This window comes from Drosophila eugracilis, unplaced genomic scaffold (assembly GCF_018153835.1).
Source record: "Drosophila eugracilis isolate 14026-0451.02 unplaced genomic scaffold, ASM1815383v1 contig_2167, whole genome shotgun sequence".
Lineage (NCBI taxonomy): Eukaryota > Metazoa > Arthropoda > Insecta > Diptera > Drosophilidae > Drosophila > Drosophila eugracilis.
In genome coordinates, this window is record NW_024573052.1 from 3,781,701 (window position 1) to 3,800,516 (window position 18,816).

Here is an 18,816-nt window from a genome sequence, read left to right on the forward strand (position 1 = left end):
AGAAACGGATGCGGAAGCTATACGCCCACACGAGGGAACCAGGTGACATTGAATTTAAGCTAACAACCAGACAAGCTGGCAAGTTTGTAATCTGGCAAGAGTTCATCAAGATCTAGAATCCCATTAACTAGGTCATGGAACACCAGATTTGCGGTCACGTCTCCGCCTCCAAAAAGCCGAGATATTACGTGTGAAGGCGGTCTGCGGCATGGAAACTTTTTCAATTACAAGAGCTTTTCCCAGATAAAGGCAAGCAACGAAATTAAAGACCCCAGGACTTAGGCCTTAGGCTTTGGGGGAAGCCACTTTTAATGCCACTTGTTCTTCTCTAAGACGGCCACAACTTTAACTTTATCCACCTCGTAGGTGTGGGGGCCATCGCGGAACTCCACGCCCTCGAGGATCAAAGTCCACACATTGTCGCAGAATCTGTAGTTCACCAATTTGTCGGCCTTAAAGGTAAGCTTGGCCGCGGCCCGCTTCTGTAGGGCCTTAGTGATGCTCTTGTCGTATTTCTTCCAAATTGCCCTAACCAAGTCATCGGACACAATGCCTTCCTGCAATATGCATTTACATATATTGAAAGGACCGAGGGTTAGAATGGATCTGCCCAATTCCTCACCTGTATCATCTCCTCTAAGGTGTCTTCGAGGGCATTGCCCAACGTGGTGTGCCTGTAGAGTTCGGAGTTCATCGTTGAATTAGGGATATCGCAAGAAGAACAGACAGAAGTCGGAAGTTTGCAGAATATTGAAGTCACACTGAACTGACTGAAGTTCAGACAGCAAATGATTTTTGAAAGTCATTTCCAATGACATTGCCATTTAAACATGGCTCCTCTGCAAACTACGATATATCAATCGGTCTGTTAGGGATCAATGTTAATGAGTAATTCGAGGCTGTAGGTGGAAATACTATGCCTGACATGGAGTATTTGTACCTTTTTCTGTCCAAATTACTTAGGGAGTTCTAAGAATGGCTAAGCAAGATGGGATGACTCGAGTTAGGCGAATTTAAGATCTGCAAATTGCTTTTTTTATCGATAGGAAACTTGTAAAGCTAGTAAGTAAACATTGTAGTTGGCAACAATGGAGTTCTGTAGAGAAACTATCGCGTGAAGGCCCTTGTAGTGTCATTCTCCCATAACCTAAACATCTTATGGAGACTTTCGTAACCCATTCCAATTAGAAAAACACGTGTTCTACGACATTTTATTGCTTTCCATTTCCCATTTAAATTATGATTCGAAGGTGAGAAGGATTGTTATCATGCAGTTAGGACTATATATCAGTTTTTATGCACATTATGGGGATACAAATTGTAAGTCAAATCAGAAATTTATTAATTTAAAACTATGATGCAGCTATCTCGTAGACTATAACTGTGCTGATGTCATAAAAAAGATAACAAATTTAAGCACCTGTGCTGCATAAACTATAATAATGATAACAATAACATATAATTCAGATATGATATTAAAAATTACCACAAAGACCAGGTTAATCCGCTGCCTTGCACATGTCGTGCCTCATTTAATTGAATGAACCTCGTTTAACCTGGTAAGTGCCGCTGGAATTCCTTCTTCGTGGTTCAGACTTTTGATCTTGGTTGCCGGCGACGTGGATTCTCTGAAGCACTTCCTCCAGATTTCTGCGCTCGACTGCCACTTCTCCTTCAAGAGGATATAAGTATGCATATGTAGACACTCTAGAGTGGCAAGGAAACACATGCAGATAGGCAGCAATCCTTATAAATTTCAGCTGTTGCTTGGGAGCTCCAAGCACGGCTTTTATAAACTAATAAATCATTTTGCGGGTAGAATTTTCATTAGCTTTCATTTGTTTTCCAAACCGACTTCACCGTGCCATGGCCAATGTGAGTTCGGGGCAGGTAGATCTGATATAAACTTGCATGGAGAGGCGTCATAAGTTCAGCCCCACAGGGAACTTAAAGTGTAGCTTCTTTGCACTTTTCGGTCCATTAAACTAAACTCCCCTCCCTTAGTAACTGAATTGATTTAAGTTTTCCTGGGTAACTCTGCACCAGGAATAATCTTGAATTGTGAGAAATATTTCACAAGACACTCGCCACACTTTCGAGATGCCACTCAGGGGTCGCATTACGACGTGGACACTGAGCACATAATGTGGGTCACAAATCACGCGTGGCGTTAGGAAGTGCACAGAAACTGTCTCAGTTTTGAGATATTTGTTATAATATAAATCTTAGATCTTAAAGAAGTACATTTTAAGTTTAAGAATTCGTTTACCTAAAAGATCGCTTGCCGTGGTAGTCCTTCAGTCTTTAGACTATTTAGAGAAACCGAAAAATGGGATCTCAACAGGCAGTTCCAACTCCTTCCGAGCATTTTAACTGAACGGAGTTTACCCCAAAATTGTTAAATAGGAAACCCAGACAAGTAAACAAACAATTTCGAGCATGGAGGGTCAGGACCACCAGAGCTCCATCAGCCTGGGGAGCAGTGGTGACGCCTCTAGGCTGGGATTCTTGGCCCGATTGGACCGCCTGCTCCGCCGCTGGCTGCCTGGATACAGTTTAATTCGCGGTAGGCGCAGTTCGCCATCGGAAATCTCGATTAGCGGAGGTTCCACTTTTGGTAGCAGGGCGGCACATGGCCGCAGGGGCAGGAGGGGCAACAAACAGGAAGTCTATTTGGACACGGGCATTGCCAAGTCCGAGTTCTGTGACCAGCTGGAGAACTTGCTGCGCAACAAGCTGCTCCAGAAGCAGCAGGAACAGCAGTTGGCTTTGCAACAGCAGGAAAGGGGCCGCGGGAAGGAGCGGGAGCTAAGCCAACCGCTCCATCCCCAAACGGTGACCAGTTCTTGAGTTAATGTTTCCATTTCTGTTTACGAATATATATTTTTCATTCCATCAATCAATCAATAGAAACGCCTCATTAAAATTAATTAGAAATAATGACCGGCAAAAGCCGGAATCGCATTAATAAACACGATTCTCTCCACAACGAAAACCTCTCGGTTAGGCTGATGGCAGCGGGGCGGCGAGTCTTTCCTGTTATTTTTACCTCCAAGCAATTGTTACCTAAATCTAACCAGTCAACAACAATTTAATCGCTCTTAATTGGCGAATGGAGATGGGCGATGGGCGATGGGCGATGGGAAAACCAACTAGAAAGTACCCTGTAAATAGTCTTCTATAGAGTTTTTCGCATATCCGATTTCTATTATAACTTTTGAAAAAAAATCAAAAAATATGTTAGGGGTGGAAAAACAAACTCAACGAGGCATGGCGTTTCATATTCGGACAATTTTTGGCTTCGTTAAGGATGAAATGTTGAAGTTTTGAAAAGGAAATCGGGACAAACCGAATTCCACATTCTTGCAAGGGGTAATCAAAATCTGCGAACAATGACAAAAATTTGACATTTTTAAGTGTGAACACAGTCCGACTGGAATTTTAATTACGAATTCAACGATGTATGACATTCTACATTCCGACAATTATTGGCCTAGTTATAAGAATAATTCTGATTATTTTCGGGCAGCTATCAGGATTTTGAGTTTCGAAAGATAATGGGACTATTTTTAATCGGTGTTATGCCTATAACTTGGTCAAAACAAGTCGCAGAACTGAAGGAACGACTGTTTTATGAAGCTAATGACCACAACAAACTTTCCCCATCATTGGTTTGATGATTTTGTGAACTTAAATTTTTAGCAATTTTTTGCATTTTCTGTAACATCATCAAAATTTCAGAAAAACGGCTAAATTTTGACTTTTTGAGGTGGGGACACTGTTCGATTGGAATTTTCATTACGATTTCAACGGTATATCACATTCCACATTCGGACAATTATTGGCTTTGTTATAGGAAGATTTCTTCTTATTTTGGGGCCAAAATCAGGATTATGCGTTTGGCCAGAAAATGATCATAGATTTTATCGGTGTTATACCTACAACTTGGTCAAAAGAAGGCTCAGAGCTAATATAAAAACAGTTTTGAGCAGCTTTCGACCGAAACAAACTTTCCTTATCATTGGTTTAGGGATTTTGTGAGTTTGAATTTTTATCAAATTTTTCCATTTTCTGTAAGGGGTAACATCATCAAAATTTCAGAAAAAGGGCAACATTTTGACATTTTGAGGTGGGGATACAGTTCGATTGGAATTTTCATTGCGATTTCAACGGTATATGACATTCTACATTCCGACAATTATTGGCTTAGCAATGAGAAGAATTCGCATTATTGTGGCACAAAAATGAGGGTTACGAGTTTCGACTGATAATGGGACTATTTTTAATCGGTGTTATGCCTATAACATAGTCAAAACAAGTCGCAAAACTGAAAGAAATACAGTTTTGAGCAGCTTTCTATCACAACAAACTTTCCCTATTATTCGTTTGTTGATTTTGGTAACTTGAATTTTTAACAAATTTTAGAATTTTCTGTAAGGGGTAACATCATTAAAATTTGAGAAAAACGTCCAAATTTTGACTTTTTGAGGTGGGGACACTGTTTGATTGGAATTTTCATTACGATTTCAACGCTATATCACATTCTACATTCCGACAATTATTAGCTTTGTAATGAGAAGAATTCGGATTATTGGGGCACAAAAATGAGGTTTATAGGAGATGACAGAAAGTAGCAATATGTTTATTGGTTTAATACCTATAACTTTGCCAAAACAAGGCCCAGATCTGAAATAAAGACTGTTCTGAGCAGCTTTCGACCAAAACAAACTTTCCTTATCATTCGTTTGACGATTTTGGGAATTTAAATTTTTAAGAAAATTTTGCATCTTTTGTTAGGTGTAACATTGTCAAAATTTGAGAGAATTGACTAAACTTTTACATTTCAGACTAGGAATGCACTTTTGTTGGAAATCAAATTACGAGCTCAACGAGGTATAACATTCCAAATTCGGACCATTATTGGCTCAGTTATGGAAACAATACCGTCGTCTTGAGAAGAAAAATGGGACTAAAATTTGAAAAAAATTGTCATTTTATGGTGTGAAGGCAGATTTACTAGGAATCGAAAAACAAACTCAACAACGTATTGCATTCCATACTCGACCCATTTTTGGCCCTATTATGGAAACAATACTCATATTTTGGTGGGTAAAATTGTGATTCAACAATTTTTGATGTTATAAAAGATATAGAATATATATATTGTAGGTCAACATTTTACCTAACGTGAACAGAATATAGAAAATTGATTGAATTAACCGACTCACCGAGCCACTCAGAAGGTCGATGGTACAATAAAATGAAAGCCAAGTGTGTAGGGAATATGGGCATTGGGAAATGGAAAATGGAAAATAGAAAATGGCGGACTAACAACCACTTGAAACATCGATTTAGTCGTTGTCAATTGCGATGTCATTAGGCCCGAGAACAATTATGTGTATTCCAGTTGGTTAGAAGGCAGACAGTCGGGTTTGTAATGCCAAAGCCCTGCTAATGTCCATGGCATTAGCATGGGGCTTTCCTTCCCCTCCACCGCCATCAACCGCTGTGTTCCTAGCCACTCATCATGGGCCATTCGAGTCCGTTCGAGGCTGTGACAAAGCTCAAACAAAAACATAACGTATACGCTCAGCAAACAGCAAGCCAAACCGTTCAAAGTGTATCTAAACATGTGTTGGTGAGTCGGCAAGGGGGTTGGGCTGGTTGCGACAGCGAGTCCTCGGGGATGGCATCATAATTTTGCTGGCTAAGCACTTAAGCACTTGACCATTAACGTAACTTTTGTCTACGTAGCTATCTGTAATGCACTAGAAATAAAAACTTGGCAAGCCCTTTAAATTTGTATATATTTTATATACATATCTTGTTACGATATGTACCCTGGGAATCAACTGGGAATCTAGTTACTTCTCGTTTCTCTGTGTGCACAAGCTCACATTGTTGACCACCGAATGGTTTTGATGTGGGGCTGATGATTCGATGGTCAAGTGGGGTATTCCTGGAACGAACCGCAGCTGGACCACAATCATTCCACCGGGCTGGGATCCCCGACCAATATATGTGCTCGTTGGCGTCGGGGATGTCAACAAGAGTGTTGTTGACCATTATAAGGGGGGCAAAAAGGGGGCCACAGTCCCATCGGATGGCAAGACCAAGAACACAGCGAATATGCTTATTATTTTTGAGAATTTAGCTAGTTGGGAAAATGTTGTTAACCAGCTGCAAGCTGAGACCCTCCCAGGGAAAAACATTCGGGTAATCTTTTTAATATCATTTTATTTATAATTTTGTTTGGCTTTGGATTTTCGATTTGAAATATAGATTAAAATTGTAAATTGTAAATTACATTAAATTGTTCGTTTAATACTTAAAGAGTTTTCGAATTAGCAAGCTTTAGTTTGGTATTTTGGCTGCTCTGCTGCACCAGCAATAGTTGAGCAAATATTTTGTAAATAAATAAATTTATGTAAGCTACTCAAAAATGGAGAGAGAAAGGGAAAGGGGGTTAATAACAGGAGGGACAGGGAGCTAAAGGGACTGGTGGGTGTATATTTATAAGGATGGGGGTTCAGTAGGGCTTACGAAACACATTTACAGAGGCGTCTTCAATGATATGTCTTGAAATATATATGTATTTGTGCTACTAAGTTGGATATGGTAGATATTGTAAGTATCTATGTCGGTTACAAGCTAAAATTAGTTTAGATTTCCAATTGGACCTAAGTGGAAAGGTAGAGATGGCGATTTAAAATTGGAGTTAGTTTCCCTTATATATCGATGTAAAGTAAATCGTTTATTGGTTATTCGATTATTCAATAGGTTATAGATATTTAATAATCGCTTTAATTTGATTAGCTGTGCGTTCGGTCAATTGATTAGCCGTCTTCCCGCCTTCATGGAATGCCAAAACTGGGTTTTAGGCTATGCATTTCCATTGGTATTCTGAACTAAACTAAAACCCACTTGCCTGAGCCTACCATGAAGACGAGAAAGCTGGTCTTAATGTAATAATCTTGATGAGTTCTAGTTCATTTGATTGGCTAATGCTGGTCGATCGATGTGCTATCGATTAACCTTGGCTTAATAGTCGAAAAAGTCGATAACAAATAAGCAATACCTTGCTAGTCTCTGTCGTTCGATTGCTGAACATCCTTGCTGTTCATATTATTGCAGGTCGACAATCCGTGGCTCGAGTATCGGTTTAATCCATTATTTAATTTTAACTTGAATTCGTCTGTAAGCAATCAATCAATATGGACATGTAACGAATTCGATTATCGATTAGTCGTAGCTGAGAGAAATTGCCGATTTCGGCGTGGGTAGCGGCGATGTGGTGTTCTCCTCCTCGTCGTCGTTCTCTTGCGAGTCTTCCGGTTCCCCTAAAGCGTGAACGAACTCATAGAAGTCGATGCGTCCGTCACCGTCCACATCCACCTCCTTGATCATGTCCTCAACTGAATGTAAGATGGGGTTGAGGAATGGGATTAGGATATAGGCATGCCAGGAACTTACTGTCCTCCTCGTCGAGATCTTCGCCGAGACACTGCAGCACGGCTCGCAGATCGGAAGCTGTGATATATCCCCGGTTGTGCTTGTCAAAAACTCGGAAGGCGTCGCGTAACTCACGCTCCTCCTGATCGGCAGAGGATAGACCTGACTTGTCCTCATAAGTCATGTTCGACAGGATGTCAACGAACTCCTCAAAACTGACATTGCCATCGCCTGAGAGGAATAGAAATAATGGAATGTGGGTGTTAGTGCTAGACTTTTGGTTATAAACATATATGTCTTGTAATGAAGAGGAGAACTAAACCTTCCCTAGCCCAATCTAAAGCTTACCATCCACGTCAATCTCCTGCAACATCTCTTGCAGCTCCTCCACCCTGGCAAATTGTCCCAGCGATCGCATCACAGTGCCCAGTTCCTCCTTGGTGATGCAGCCATCGCCGTCCTTGTCGAAAAGCCGAAAGGCTTCACGGAACTCCCTCATCTGTCCCTTGGAGATGCAGCGGCGTTTGTCCATCGACTCGCCCTCGATCAGGTTTGGACCTTCGTCAATTCCCAACTCTAAGTCCGAGGAAGCATAGGATATTTGACGGGTTTTCGTCTTGCGTCTGCTACGGACACTTAAGGCGGTCCGCGGAGGAGGCAGACGCCCTCCAGGCTTCGAGGACTGTTCGTAGTCGTCGTAGGACTCTTCCTCCTCCTCGCCGTCCTCCATCTCCTCCTCTTCGTCGTAGTCGTAGTCATCCAGTTCGTCCACCTGGAGGTTCCTCTGTGCGTAGCTGACCCGTGTGCTCCTCCGCTGACCCACTTTTATGCCCTCGCATGAGCTGGAGTCAGTGTCCGCATCCGCATCCGCCTGGTCTGGATGCGAAATGGCAGCACTTCGTTGTGGTTGCTTGTCTTGGGACGTTGTTAGTTTCTTTCGCGGCCTCTGACGGCGCTGCTCTGTTGATGGTTGCTGCTCGCTGCTGCGTTGGTGACCCTCATCTCCCGGCTGTTCGACATCCTGGACCGACTCATCCAGATCCTCCTGATCCTCTCCCTCGGCTCCAGCCGCCGACGTCTGGTCCTCGTCGGGCTCATCACCACTCAAAGCCGCGTTCCTCGTCTACATAAGTTTATCAAAAACATAGAAAAGCGAAGTAAAATTAACCAATGAGCCCATTCAAGAGGCTTTGCCCATTTCAATATTCTCCCTAAGTTGCCACATCTTGAAACCACTTACCATTAGTTGGCGAAACTCGCGGGCTATTGTTGAACCAGTTAAAAATTTATTAACTGCAGTGAAAAGCCGTTTTCCTTCCAACGTGGCGGCTTTCCTCCCGCTTCAGGGGATCTGCGGAAAGGAATCCTCCTGCTCCTCCTCTGACTGCTGCAACTCCTCTTCCCTGCTCGCACAACCGCTTTCGGGTCACAGGATATGCTAATTCCAAATCGAACGGTGGCTGAAAAGTGAAGGGGAATGCCGGTACATATGTTAATTAGGCAATTACGGATTGAAAGCCATTTGCATAGCGGCCACGTCCACGAATGGCGGTGTCAAAGAGCCAACGTGACCGGTCAGACACACGGGGAAATAAATATTGGTTGCATAAGCTTCTAATCTGATTACTATTATATTTTCCAAGACTAAAGTTCTGTATTATAACATCAATATTATTTGCATCAGATATATGTTTATGTATATATCATCGAAGGAAGACATAGATATATCCCTTTTATCATCGAGTATCAAACTTATACGAGCCCGTTTTTAGCTGTGCATTTAAAACGCCCCCTTGGGTTGGAAATCCGCAGCCAGTTCAAATCCCTGCAGCGCAGCTGGCTGAATGATATAATCAGTCTAATAATCCATTTGATTGACACACATTCATGCCACCATTCGAGGACACGAGAGTGACGCGAACAATAATGGCATCAATTGCTGTCAGCGTTCCGGGAAAAAGAACGCAAATAGTCGGGGAGTAAGCCCGGAATAAATACTCAGAAGCTCCTTTTATGGCGCCGGGAAAGCCAAAATGAAATCAAGTTGTCCATATGTCCGTGCTGAGACTGATTAGGCCTTTATGATAGTTTCCGTCTTTAGATTATTCGAAAGTTTAAGTGCTTTAAGATTTGTATTAGGATATCCAAACTGATCTCAACTTATATATTTGCTCGATCTTAAGCAAAGTTCATTCGTTGTTAGTTTAAGGACTTTTAAAATCCGGTTCTGGCTGTAAAGTATACTCGTATTTATACTTTTCAACTTAAAACCCATTACACAAATTTAAATAATTCCGCCATCTACGAAAGGGAAGGGCAAAATGAAGGCGTTTAATAGGGGAGGTGGAAAGATGGGGGATAAATCCGATTATCGCTGTGGCCAGGAAAGGACATCATTGGACAGCCGAGGGAGTTCTCTTTGGAGGCATTCCTGCGCTCTTCGTTTTCGCTTTAAAATTGCATTTCGATGGCCTGTCTGTGCCTGTGTGAGTGTCAGCGTGTGTGTGTGTGTGTGTATGAGTGTGAGTGGCAATTTTTTATCATTTGGAGGAAACACAGATGGCCAGGAAGGATGTGGCCAGCATGAGAGGACAAAGCCACATACGGGTGAAAACCGCAATAAAAATTTCCGAAAAGGAAGTGCCAAGGCGAAAACAAGGACACCCCAGGCGGCCAAGGACATTTGACAGCATACGGCCAGCATTTTCCCATTTAAACTGAAGTCCCCCTGCAGACTGATCCTTCGTCCTGGCTAAAGCCTTCGCATTGCCCACGTACGCACATATAATTAACATTTAACACTATTGGTAATAGCCCTTGGCCAAATAAAGGCCAGAAGATGATCCCTCAGCACCCAGGGGCAGTTTTAATAACACCTCCAGTCTGTGCTTTTCCGTCCCAGGTGTTGTTCAAATATTGTTACTTGCCTTTGGTGGAAACGCAAGATGTACTGAGAAAAACTTAGCATAAATTGGGAAAAATTGAAAAAAGTTGGCTCAGCTTAGGGAATATTTTGAAGTTGAGTCTTTAATTATTAGCCTCTGAAGTAAATTCAAACTGAACTTATGCCATCAGGCGTAAACTAATAAGTTAACTTCTTTGTTTTGGCATATCCTCCTCAGAGTGTCACTCCGTATTCCTTAGCATCATTTCTCTGGCTGTTCCGTTGCCTGCAGTCTCGAGCAAAGTTTCTGACATGAAATAAATGAAGACACAAATTCCAATCCCCCGTCTCGCCCTTTCTTACTGACTTTCTCTTATTCTCCCATTTCTAACATTTTTCCATCGATCCAGGCGACAAATGCGTTGCTCTGCATAACTTTATTCCACGTCTGTAAGTTGGTCTTCAGTGAGGAGGCTCGAAATATAAGCCACAGCCATCTGAATCGGCTATTCCCCGAGGGGAACAGGAGCAGGGGAATCCTCTATCTGCCTAATCAACGTTTGATTCAAATTGGTAACGAAGAAAGCGGAGGGTTTAACCATTGGCTCAAGGCCTGTGCAGCTGTTTTAATCAAAATTTAAATTCCCAAAGAAGATGCCCTTCAAACTCTCTCTCTCTCTTTTCGAGGAATCCCCCACGCCGCCCATTTTGACCGTTTAGTGGCAAAAATGAAAGCACTTGTCGAAAGCGAAAAGAGAAACCACAAAATGTGTTCGCCGAACAGTTTATTGTTTAATTTAAATTATTGGCTCCGGAAAGGGAGGAGGCCCTTGAAGGGTGGGGAGGTAAAAACCGCGTGACCGCAGTCCCTGGGAAAGGAAATGGAAAACGTTGCCCCCATGCAATCAATCAAGCCGAAAGAGGAGACACGAAACAAGTAAATGACTTTTTGCTGACTCCAAAATTCTCGCTCTGCAGTTTCCGGTTCTTTTGCAAAATTGGCGTACACTGCGTATGCGTTATATTTGCATTCCAATGAATTGAGTGGCCCTGCATGTATGCGTGTGTGTTTTTCTTTTTCGTTTAATGTGTGAGAGGATGCCCAACGAAGCTCGATTCGTACATAAAAACGCCAGCAAAAAGTTTATGCATAAATCAAACAAAACAAAACAAAGAGAATTCCCTTCATCCTTACGCCCTTTCTTTGCCTTGCCTTCTGCCTGCCACTTCGCCAGCACGTAAATATTTCGTTGGCAATAAAAAATTTAACAACACAAACGGGCCAAAAAAGCCAACAACAGTCAGAAACAGACCAGCAATGCACTATAGGTGCGAAAAGAGCGAAGGAACTTCAGGAATACGTTTCGAATTCAATACCAAAGCAGCAAATTCCACAGCAAAGATGTCGAAAATATTGAAAAACTCGACAACATAGTAAGCCAAAAGTGTGCTACAATATTCCTAAAAATCTTGAACCAGTTACACTCGGAAAATGCACGTAAAATGTGACTAATATAGAGCATTTTCCACCAAGACCTTCTGCTATTGTCAAAACTTCCACTTGATCTAAAGTCCTCTGCAAGATTCTGCCTCTGCCTCTGCCTCGTTTATCTCAACCGCACTTGCCCCATGCGTCGGCTTACCTTCTTCCGCCTGCTTTGGCATGCGACTTTGGCTGCTGCCTAGCTTCTTACATAATTTATATGCCACATCCCGCTTGCCACATGTGCAAAAAGACCAACTAAAGTGCCATGAATGAATATGCATGATAATCAAGTGGCGACGTTGCGGTTCACCCGCCTGTGCTCTCCTCCTGCCACGCAGGACACACCCCAGCGCCATTGTTTTCTAACAGGACCCATTAGCTCGGGACGAGTGCACAAAACGTAGCATACTTTCCAGGGCCACTAGTCACTGTTGCTACTTTCGCAGGTCTTCTCCTCTTTAGAATATATAACTAAGTTGCTGCTTAATGATATTTGACATTCGAAAATGTTTTTGAATTGCAGCAAACGTATGTAATCTTTTCTGTAATAAGCAATTATTTATGAGCTGAGTTCGAAATTTCGTAAATTTATACAGCTAAACTGTCATTTCTGACGACTTCCTTCTGCATGTGCGCCAGTTGGCTGCTTTGTTCAGTTCGTTAGTTCGTTAGTCACATAGCCCGCATTCGCCTTTCGCATTTGTCTGTTTGTGACATTTGCATACGTCCTATGAGCCTCGACCTCTTTCCCAATGGAATTGCAATAAACTTTACTTGCCTTGCAGCCGAAAAACTTGACCACCATTGTGCCAAACTTTCGTCCCACGAACTTTGCCCCAAAGGAAAGCACCGAAAAGGAAATTCAATTGATTCAAAGCAGGAATTTCGGAATGCGCAAACAATTAGCCCCAACGAAAGACGAAAGTTTCGGCCCGAAAAGTTTGCCACAGCTGCTTCACTGCCATATCAGTAACTTGGCCATTGTGGTGGGGGCTGCGGAAAATTCAGGGGAAATCACGCGGAAAGTTAAGCAACATAGGAAAATGGCATTGATTCGATTTCTACTTTTAAATTAGTTTAATTTGTCTACAATATACGCGGGTGCTCTTGAGGCCATTTTATTGCAAACAAAACTTAAACCCGAGAAGATTCCTTAAAGTTTTCCTACACATAGACACCATAAACATCTTTTCCCTTAACCCAGTTTCTTTGAGAACAGTTTACTTAATTGCGATTATGCTTTTAAGGCTTAAGGGCTTAGGTTTTACATAATTTAGTGTGAAATATTTAAGAATTGCTCACAAAAATGCTTGCCTAGAAAATCCAGCGTTGGAGGCGAGGAAAACACAAGGCAAAGGGAACTTTTTGCTATGCGTCCTATGCATATGCATAAAAAGGGGTCCCCGCCCTGTTGTTTGACAGCCTTAACCCCCCTTAACACCGCAGCGTATCTCGCGTTTTGCAATTTAGATGTTTATCCGCAGTTCTGGGTCCTTGTCCTCTTGGTTTTACTGTAGCTGTTGCTTTTACGGTCTGCCTTCGTTTCCTTTTTTGACAAACTTAAGCCTTTTATTCGGTGCCCTTTCTGGCGGAGTTACCGGCCTCGACACTTAACCCTCGCCCCAGCCACGCCCCCTCTTCGTTGCTAAATTTACATTTTGCTCGCTTCATCTGTTCGTATTCATCGCGCACATTTACATGCGTATTAAAACCTTCCCCGCTCTCAACTTGTTATTTGTTGCGTTTACATATTCAAAGGATTACATTTTTTGGCAAATGGATTTGCTTTGCTGGCTCTTCTTTTCTCGAGAGTCCCACTAACCAGATCTCTGCGGGTCCTTTTCAAGTGCTCGCCGACTGCCGGTGGGGCTTATTTTAATATCAACATATTCATGATGTGTTCGAGCGCAGGGAAAGTCAGACAAGGTTATGTGTGGCACTTGAGGACCGTAATTCGTGTGACAGCTTCAAAGGGAAGGAGGGTGGTTACAACTCCTATGGAAGGTACCCTCGAAATGCCAGAGAATTATCTTCTCGAGTTCACTTCAACTACTGTTAAACCCTTATCTCAGATATCCTTCATTCAATACGTTCCTCAGGCAAACCTTTAAAAGATCTTCCTGCACTACGATCTACTATATGCGTGGTCATTTCTGTCCTTAGCCTATCTTTAAGCCCACTTTAAGCTATCTGTCACAGCTGCGCCTCCATTATTCATGCCAACAGGTGAGCAACCCGGGCGAGGCCCACCTTACCAAGTGGCCATTCCTTATGCATGCAAATCTTCAAATCCCCAAGTGCAGTCACTTGGCGTGGCCTTTTGCCTCTGTGTGGCGCCTCTTTCCGCTCATAAATTATAATCAAGGAATTTCCATTTCCACGCCAAGTGGCTGGCAACTTCTGACTTGGCTTTCGCCCAACTTGACTCCGGCTGAGTGATGAGCAGCTCAGGCTGGGGAACACCTGACACTCTCGCACATTGGGAGTCAGATCGGAAATTGGCGACGGAAATCGTGCCATTAGGAGGCCATCGACAATCCACTTTCCCTTTCACTTTCCCTTCGACATCATCAACATCGACCTCAACGAGGGCGGGTCAATTAATTTGTGCTACCCTTAAAATTAACAAGGCCACAAAGATGATGATGGCGTACTCGATGGGTAAACAAACGAGACTGTGTTTGGGCTTTATATTTTGCTGATGCAACTCGACAGGATAAAAATTTCCGAAATTCCCTTAGACCATTGATAAGGCAGAGAGATTGTTAAATGGTTCATATGGGAGGACGATAAATTGGCTCCTTTATTGAAGCTAATTAAGGAAAAATCGGTTCTCCTTTTGCAATTTTAAGACCTCTGCCTGGCTAATGCCATATAAAGCCTCCCCATTCCGTTCCCACAGCCTCCACGTTTTCCTGCTCTTTAGGAGGTAACCACTTGGATTACACTTTGCCGAAAAATATGTTTATACGAGTGTGTGTGTGTGTGTGTTTTTGTAGCTTTTCTCCTACTGTTTCTGCCCTTCTCTGTCTGCATTTCTTTGTCGCCGTCGGTTATTGTTGCCAGTTTCCCAAACAATGCAGCCCCAAAAAGGACAACATGAAACATGGCGAGACCTTGTGGGGAGTGGGGAGCGGGGAATGGACTGTGGGCTGTGGGCGGACAGCAGTGGGTGGTGGTACATGAATAAGGACAAGCAAGGACACCGCCAAGCGCCCGTTATAGGATACTTGTCATTGTGGTGCACTTTTTTTGAGCCCTCCACTCGGAAGCCGCTCACCTGAACACCGGGGCAGGAAATGGGTAACAGCTTATTGCATAACCCACAAGCGGGCCAATGTCGCCTGGCCGGGATTAGGGCAACCCACAGATATAGATGCCCAGAAGCCAAGCGAACACTGAGCAAAAACATGATCAATCCGTAAAATGATGTTTTCGGTTGAATAACATTCGAGTTCTACGAAAAGGCTAGACCTTAAGTCGAGCGATTCTTAAAGAAAAACCATGAAAGTAAGAAACCAAAGTGAAGAAAATTGCATTAATATTTTCAATGTATTTTTTCCCAGTGGATCACGTCCTTCCATTCAATCTTTGCTATCCCTTTCGTTGGTTTCTGCCGTCCCATGGCAGAATTCTTTGGCTATAAGCTAAGAGATGCTTTCGACTCAATCAAGTTGATGGCGGAAATGGAGAGGCGGAGGAGCGAGGGCCTTGCATTAATTCGGAGGGCAAGCGTTGGCAAACTTTTTCGCACCAAAAGATGGTTGCAAACTGCAAATTCTTCCACTTTGTTGCCTTGCGATTCATTCAAGTAAAATATGCCATATATTCCATGTGTGAGTTTTTTGCTCCAATGTGTGCATGGTGTCGCACACACACACACACCCACACACCCACACACACTCACAACTGGGCTGACAAGTTGTAACTTGATCCAATTCATTAAATGAAAATTATATTTTATGATTTAAATTGCATTTTCTCAAGGCAGAGCCAGCATTTCGGTGCATGTGAACGTGTTGAGCGTGAGTGCGTGTACAGCTGTGTTAACTTGCACTGAGAAAAAGTCTTCTTAAGCTGCACATTTTGTAAGGGAAAGCAAATAATGAAACGTAGGTATTCAGAATGGGATAAAAACTCTTTGTTGAAGCCATGCATAGGTATGTTTTATGTTTCAAATGAGTTCAAAGTTCAGCTCTTCCAACGAAAAGATTCAGCCGCGTCTCCAGGGAGTTGTCCATTTTTGTAATGGGCATGCAGTAGAATAAGAACCCACCGTACCTTACGGTTCCTTTTTAAGCCATTTTCCCTTTGGCCGAAAACATAATTTAGCGGAAGTTCTGCCTCAGTTTCGAGGGCATAAAGTCAATGCGGAAGCAGGCGAAATAAGGAAAGAATAAAAGAGCGAAGGGCGAAATAGAGGGATTTTGGAAAATTAAATGGAAAATGGGTGAAAACAATTTGAACTTGCTAAGCTTGAGTGTGTGGCTGTTGCTCTGTGGGTTTTTGGGGGAGGTTTGAATTTAAATTGAGCGTATTCAGTCGGAAATGCAGCAGCCCCAGGAAGCCAGAAAGCGGGTAAAATTACCACATACTTATGTACCTTTACTTTCAGTGATCTTTTCCATTTCCATGGCAATCATTTGTCATCTTTCACCCGCTTGATTAATGATTTCTTTGTATATTTGCCCAGCTATTTGTTTTGCGCTTGTGTAATTGCTTTCTTCAGCGAAGCTGTTTCACCATTTCCGTTCCGCTAACAACTCTCCAGAGGCTCCGCCATTTCTCTAATTGCTTCCGTTTGGATGCAATTGCATCCAACCACCAAACCCACCCGCTACCATCCGCTCACCACTTAATCGCTTAACTTTGTCGCCAACATGGCTTCTCTCCAAATTTTATAAGCCCTGACAAATGTCTCCGTCTCCGTCTCAGCCTCTGTTCATATTTCTGCCTTGCTTTTTCCAGAGTGCCAGACCCAAAAAAGTATGCTACACATTTTGACAGACTGACAGCTGAGGCCAACGTGGGCGCACTAGTGTCGTAGACGTTGGCAGGACCTTTTCCAGTGCTCGCTCGAAAATAAATTCGTTCACATCGGAACCTATCCCAGGGAAGCTTCACTTCAGGTCTGACTACTGTCCGTTGGCCGCTTCTTATCTGAGTTTCTCAGTGCTGGCAGTACTATTAAACAATTAGTATTTTTGTAATTTGATTTCTTCAGCACAGTGCTAGCCAAAAAACTCCCCCAGAAGTTTTCTTCGCTCTGGGAAATTCTGATATTACTTCTGGAAGGGAAAATTGAATCGAACCGGGCAGAATTCTGGGATAGAGAAACTTCAGTGCTTAATTCTGGGTATCTAATTACGAATTTTTAGATAAGTTTCGAAGGGTTTAGCTTTATTAAGATAAAAAACTTTATTTTAGTTTAATTTTAAGCAGTTTATGATTTCGGTCAAAGTATGGGTCTGCAATTAGCGAATCAAAATGTGTTGACCCTCCTTCACTTTCTTGACCCGACTCCATGATTGTATTTGGCGTAATTTTTAATTAGCTTTCTCGTCCACTTTTCGTTTCCCTCCCTCGCTCTTAACGGGGCTAATTGCCTTCCTTTTGTACTCCCGCAGGACATCGACATGTGTCCGGGGAGAGCTACGATTTTTAATTTAATAAAACTCGCCACATTCCGTAATTGAGCAGAACACGACAATTGCTATGCACAGAACGAAAAATCTGCACGACATGCCAATAACATTATAAATTTATGATATACACTTATAATATTAGTTTCGTTTCTGTGCAAGGGGCGGGATCGGCCCGGATCCCAGGGCGTGGCAGTCAATAATTCATATGCTTTGCCGCGAGGCAATCCGATTTTCTCATTTATCCCTGTCCAGTTTTTGTCTACACTCCGCCATGTCAATACAATTCCACATTTGCATTTCGGCTTTTGGTCGCTTTTGGAACTGTCGGTAATTCCCATTGAAATATTGACCCGGTCATTTGGGCTTGATTAAATTTGAATATCTGAATATGCATGACCCCGAGGCGGGAAATAATTGGGAAAATTTGAACCAAAAACAGTAAACAGCAATTTTTGTTTTTAAATTCTTTAACATAAATAATTTACGCCAATTAAACCATTTTTGAACTCCACTTTTAGAATGTCTGATTAGGCTAACAATTGTTGGGCTAAAAGAAAATCGGTGGTGTTATTTACAAATGATATAAGAATAAAATGTTGGGGTTTTTAATATAAATTTCGAAATTAATTTAAACAAATAAGTTGCTTTTACGAGGATGTATATTCTGCTTAGCAATCAGTATGTATTTACTTACATATTTTTGCAATATTATTATTTATGAATCGTTGTAAAATGCCCAAGTAATTTCTACGAGAAATTGTGTCTGATTAGTTCTGCAAACTGGGAAAATAAGATTATTTTCCAGACCAAAAATGAAATTAAGTGCAAGTTTCTATCTTGTTCGACTATACGGGATTTTCTCCCAAGATAATCATGGATCTCCAAAGATCCAAGCTCTCGGAGATGAAAATGGCGGAATTCCCAGAAGTGTAGCCAAGCCGAATGGAAATAAAATAAAGAGACGGGTAAACAACGGAAAGGGGAAAGTGCAATTGGAAAAGACTTCTCTTACGCACTTACACACGCACGTTCACTCGAAAAAAATGACTGCTCCTTATCACGCTAACACGCGAATTCGAAATTCAGCTAACTTTACACTACGAAATTCGGACGAAACCAGACGTGCTGGTACCTCCGAACTTTTCAAAATCGGCCAAGAAACTAACTGTAAAGATATAAGCGGCAGGTCCTGGCGCAGGCACTAAAGCTAATAAGCCATCGAATGTACTATCGATGGTAATGAAGCTATCAAGTTATCGAATCCACTATCGATACCATCGATAGCCAGTGAAACAATCTATGCACACACCTTAAAAATACTGGATACCAATTGGAATTCAGCACTCTTC

At 42.3% G+C, this 18,816-nt stretch overlaps 3 protein-coding genes across 4 annotated transcripts; 1 reads left to right on the forward strand and 2 right to left on the reverse strand.

Moving 5' to 3' along the window:
- Positions 1–301: 301 nt before the first annotated feature.
- LOC108105442 (transcription initiation factor IIA subunit 2) lies at positions 302–755 on the reverse strand. Its single transcript, XM_017212027.1, has 2 exons — positions 623–755; positions 302–557 (listed from the first exon to the last, which is right to left on the reverse strand). Exons 1-2 carry the CDS (start codon positions 692–694, stop codon positions 309–311), a joined length of 321 nt encoding a protein of 106 aa, XP_017067516.1. The 5' UTR covers positions 695–755; the 3' UTR covers positions 302–308.
- Positions 756–2,403: 1,648 nt separating this feature from the next.
- LOC108105440 lies at positions 2,404–2,957 on the forward strand. Its single transcript, XM_017212025.1, has one exon. It carries the CDS (start codon positions 2,440–2,442, stop codon positions 2,848–2,850), a length of 411 nt encoding a protein of 136 aa, XP_017067514.1. The 5' UTR covers positions 2,404–2,439; the 3' UTR covers positions 2,851–2,957.
- A 3,301-nt stretch (positions 2,958–6,258) lies between these two features.
- LOC108105532 (probable calcium-binding protein CML12) lies at positions 6,259–18,646 on the reverse strand. Of its 2 annotated transcripts, none has more exons than XM_017212161.1 (5): positions 18,488–18,646; positions 8,693–8,912; positions 7,801–8,575; positions 7,474–7,683; positions 6,259–7,415 (listed from the first exon to the last, which is right to left on the reverse strand). In XM_017212161.1, the coding sequence occupies exons 2-5, from the start codon at positions 8,693–8,695 to the stop codon at positions 7,243–7,245; spliced, it is 1,161 nt and encodes a 386-aa protein (XP_017067650.1). In that variant the 5' UTR covers positions 8,696–8,912; positions 18,488–18,646; the 3' UTR covers positions 6,259–7,242. The 2 variants fall into 2 exon arrangements, with proteins under 2 accessions (XP_017067650.1, XP_017067651.1); XM_017212162.1 differs by lacking the exon at positions 18,488–18,646 and adding an exon at positions 18,162–18,222.
- Positions 18,647–18,816: the final 170 nt, after the last annotated feature.

What these genes read in the sequence shown, in the direction of transcription:
- LOC108105442 (XM_017212027.1), bottom strand. Translation starts at nt 694, where the DNA reads ATGAACTCCGAACTCTACAGGCACACCACGTTGGGCAATGCCCTCGAA. An exon ending in CCTTAGAGGAGATGATACAG is followed by an intron (nt 558 to 622) that starts GTGAGGAATTGG and finishes TGCATATTGCAG; the next exon opens with GAAGGCATTGTGTCCGATGA.
- LOC108105440 (XM_017212025.1), top strand. Translation starts at nt 2,440, where the DNA reads ATGGAGGGTCAGGACCACCAGAGCTCCATCAGCCTGGGGAGCAGTGGT.
- LOC108105532 (XM_017212161.1), bottom strand. An exon ending in GCAGGAGATTGACGTGGATG is followed by an intron (nt 7,684 to 7,800) that starts GTAAGCTTTAGA and finishes TATTCCTCTCAG; the next exon opens with GCGATGGCAATGTCAGTTTT. An exon ending in AGATCTCGACGAGGAGGACA is followed by an intron (nt 7,416 to 7,473) that starts GTAAGTTCCTGG and finishes TCTTACATTCAG; the next exon opens with TTGAGGACATGATCAAGGAG.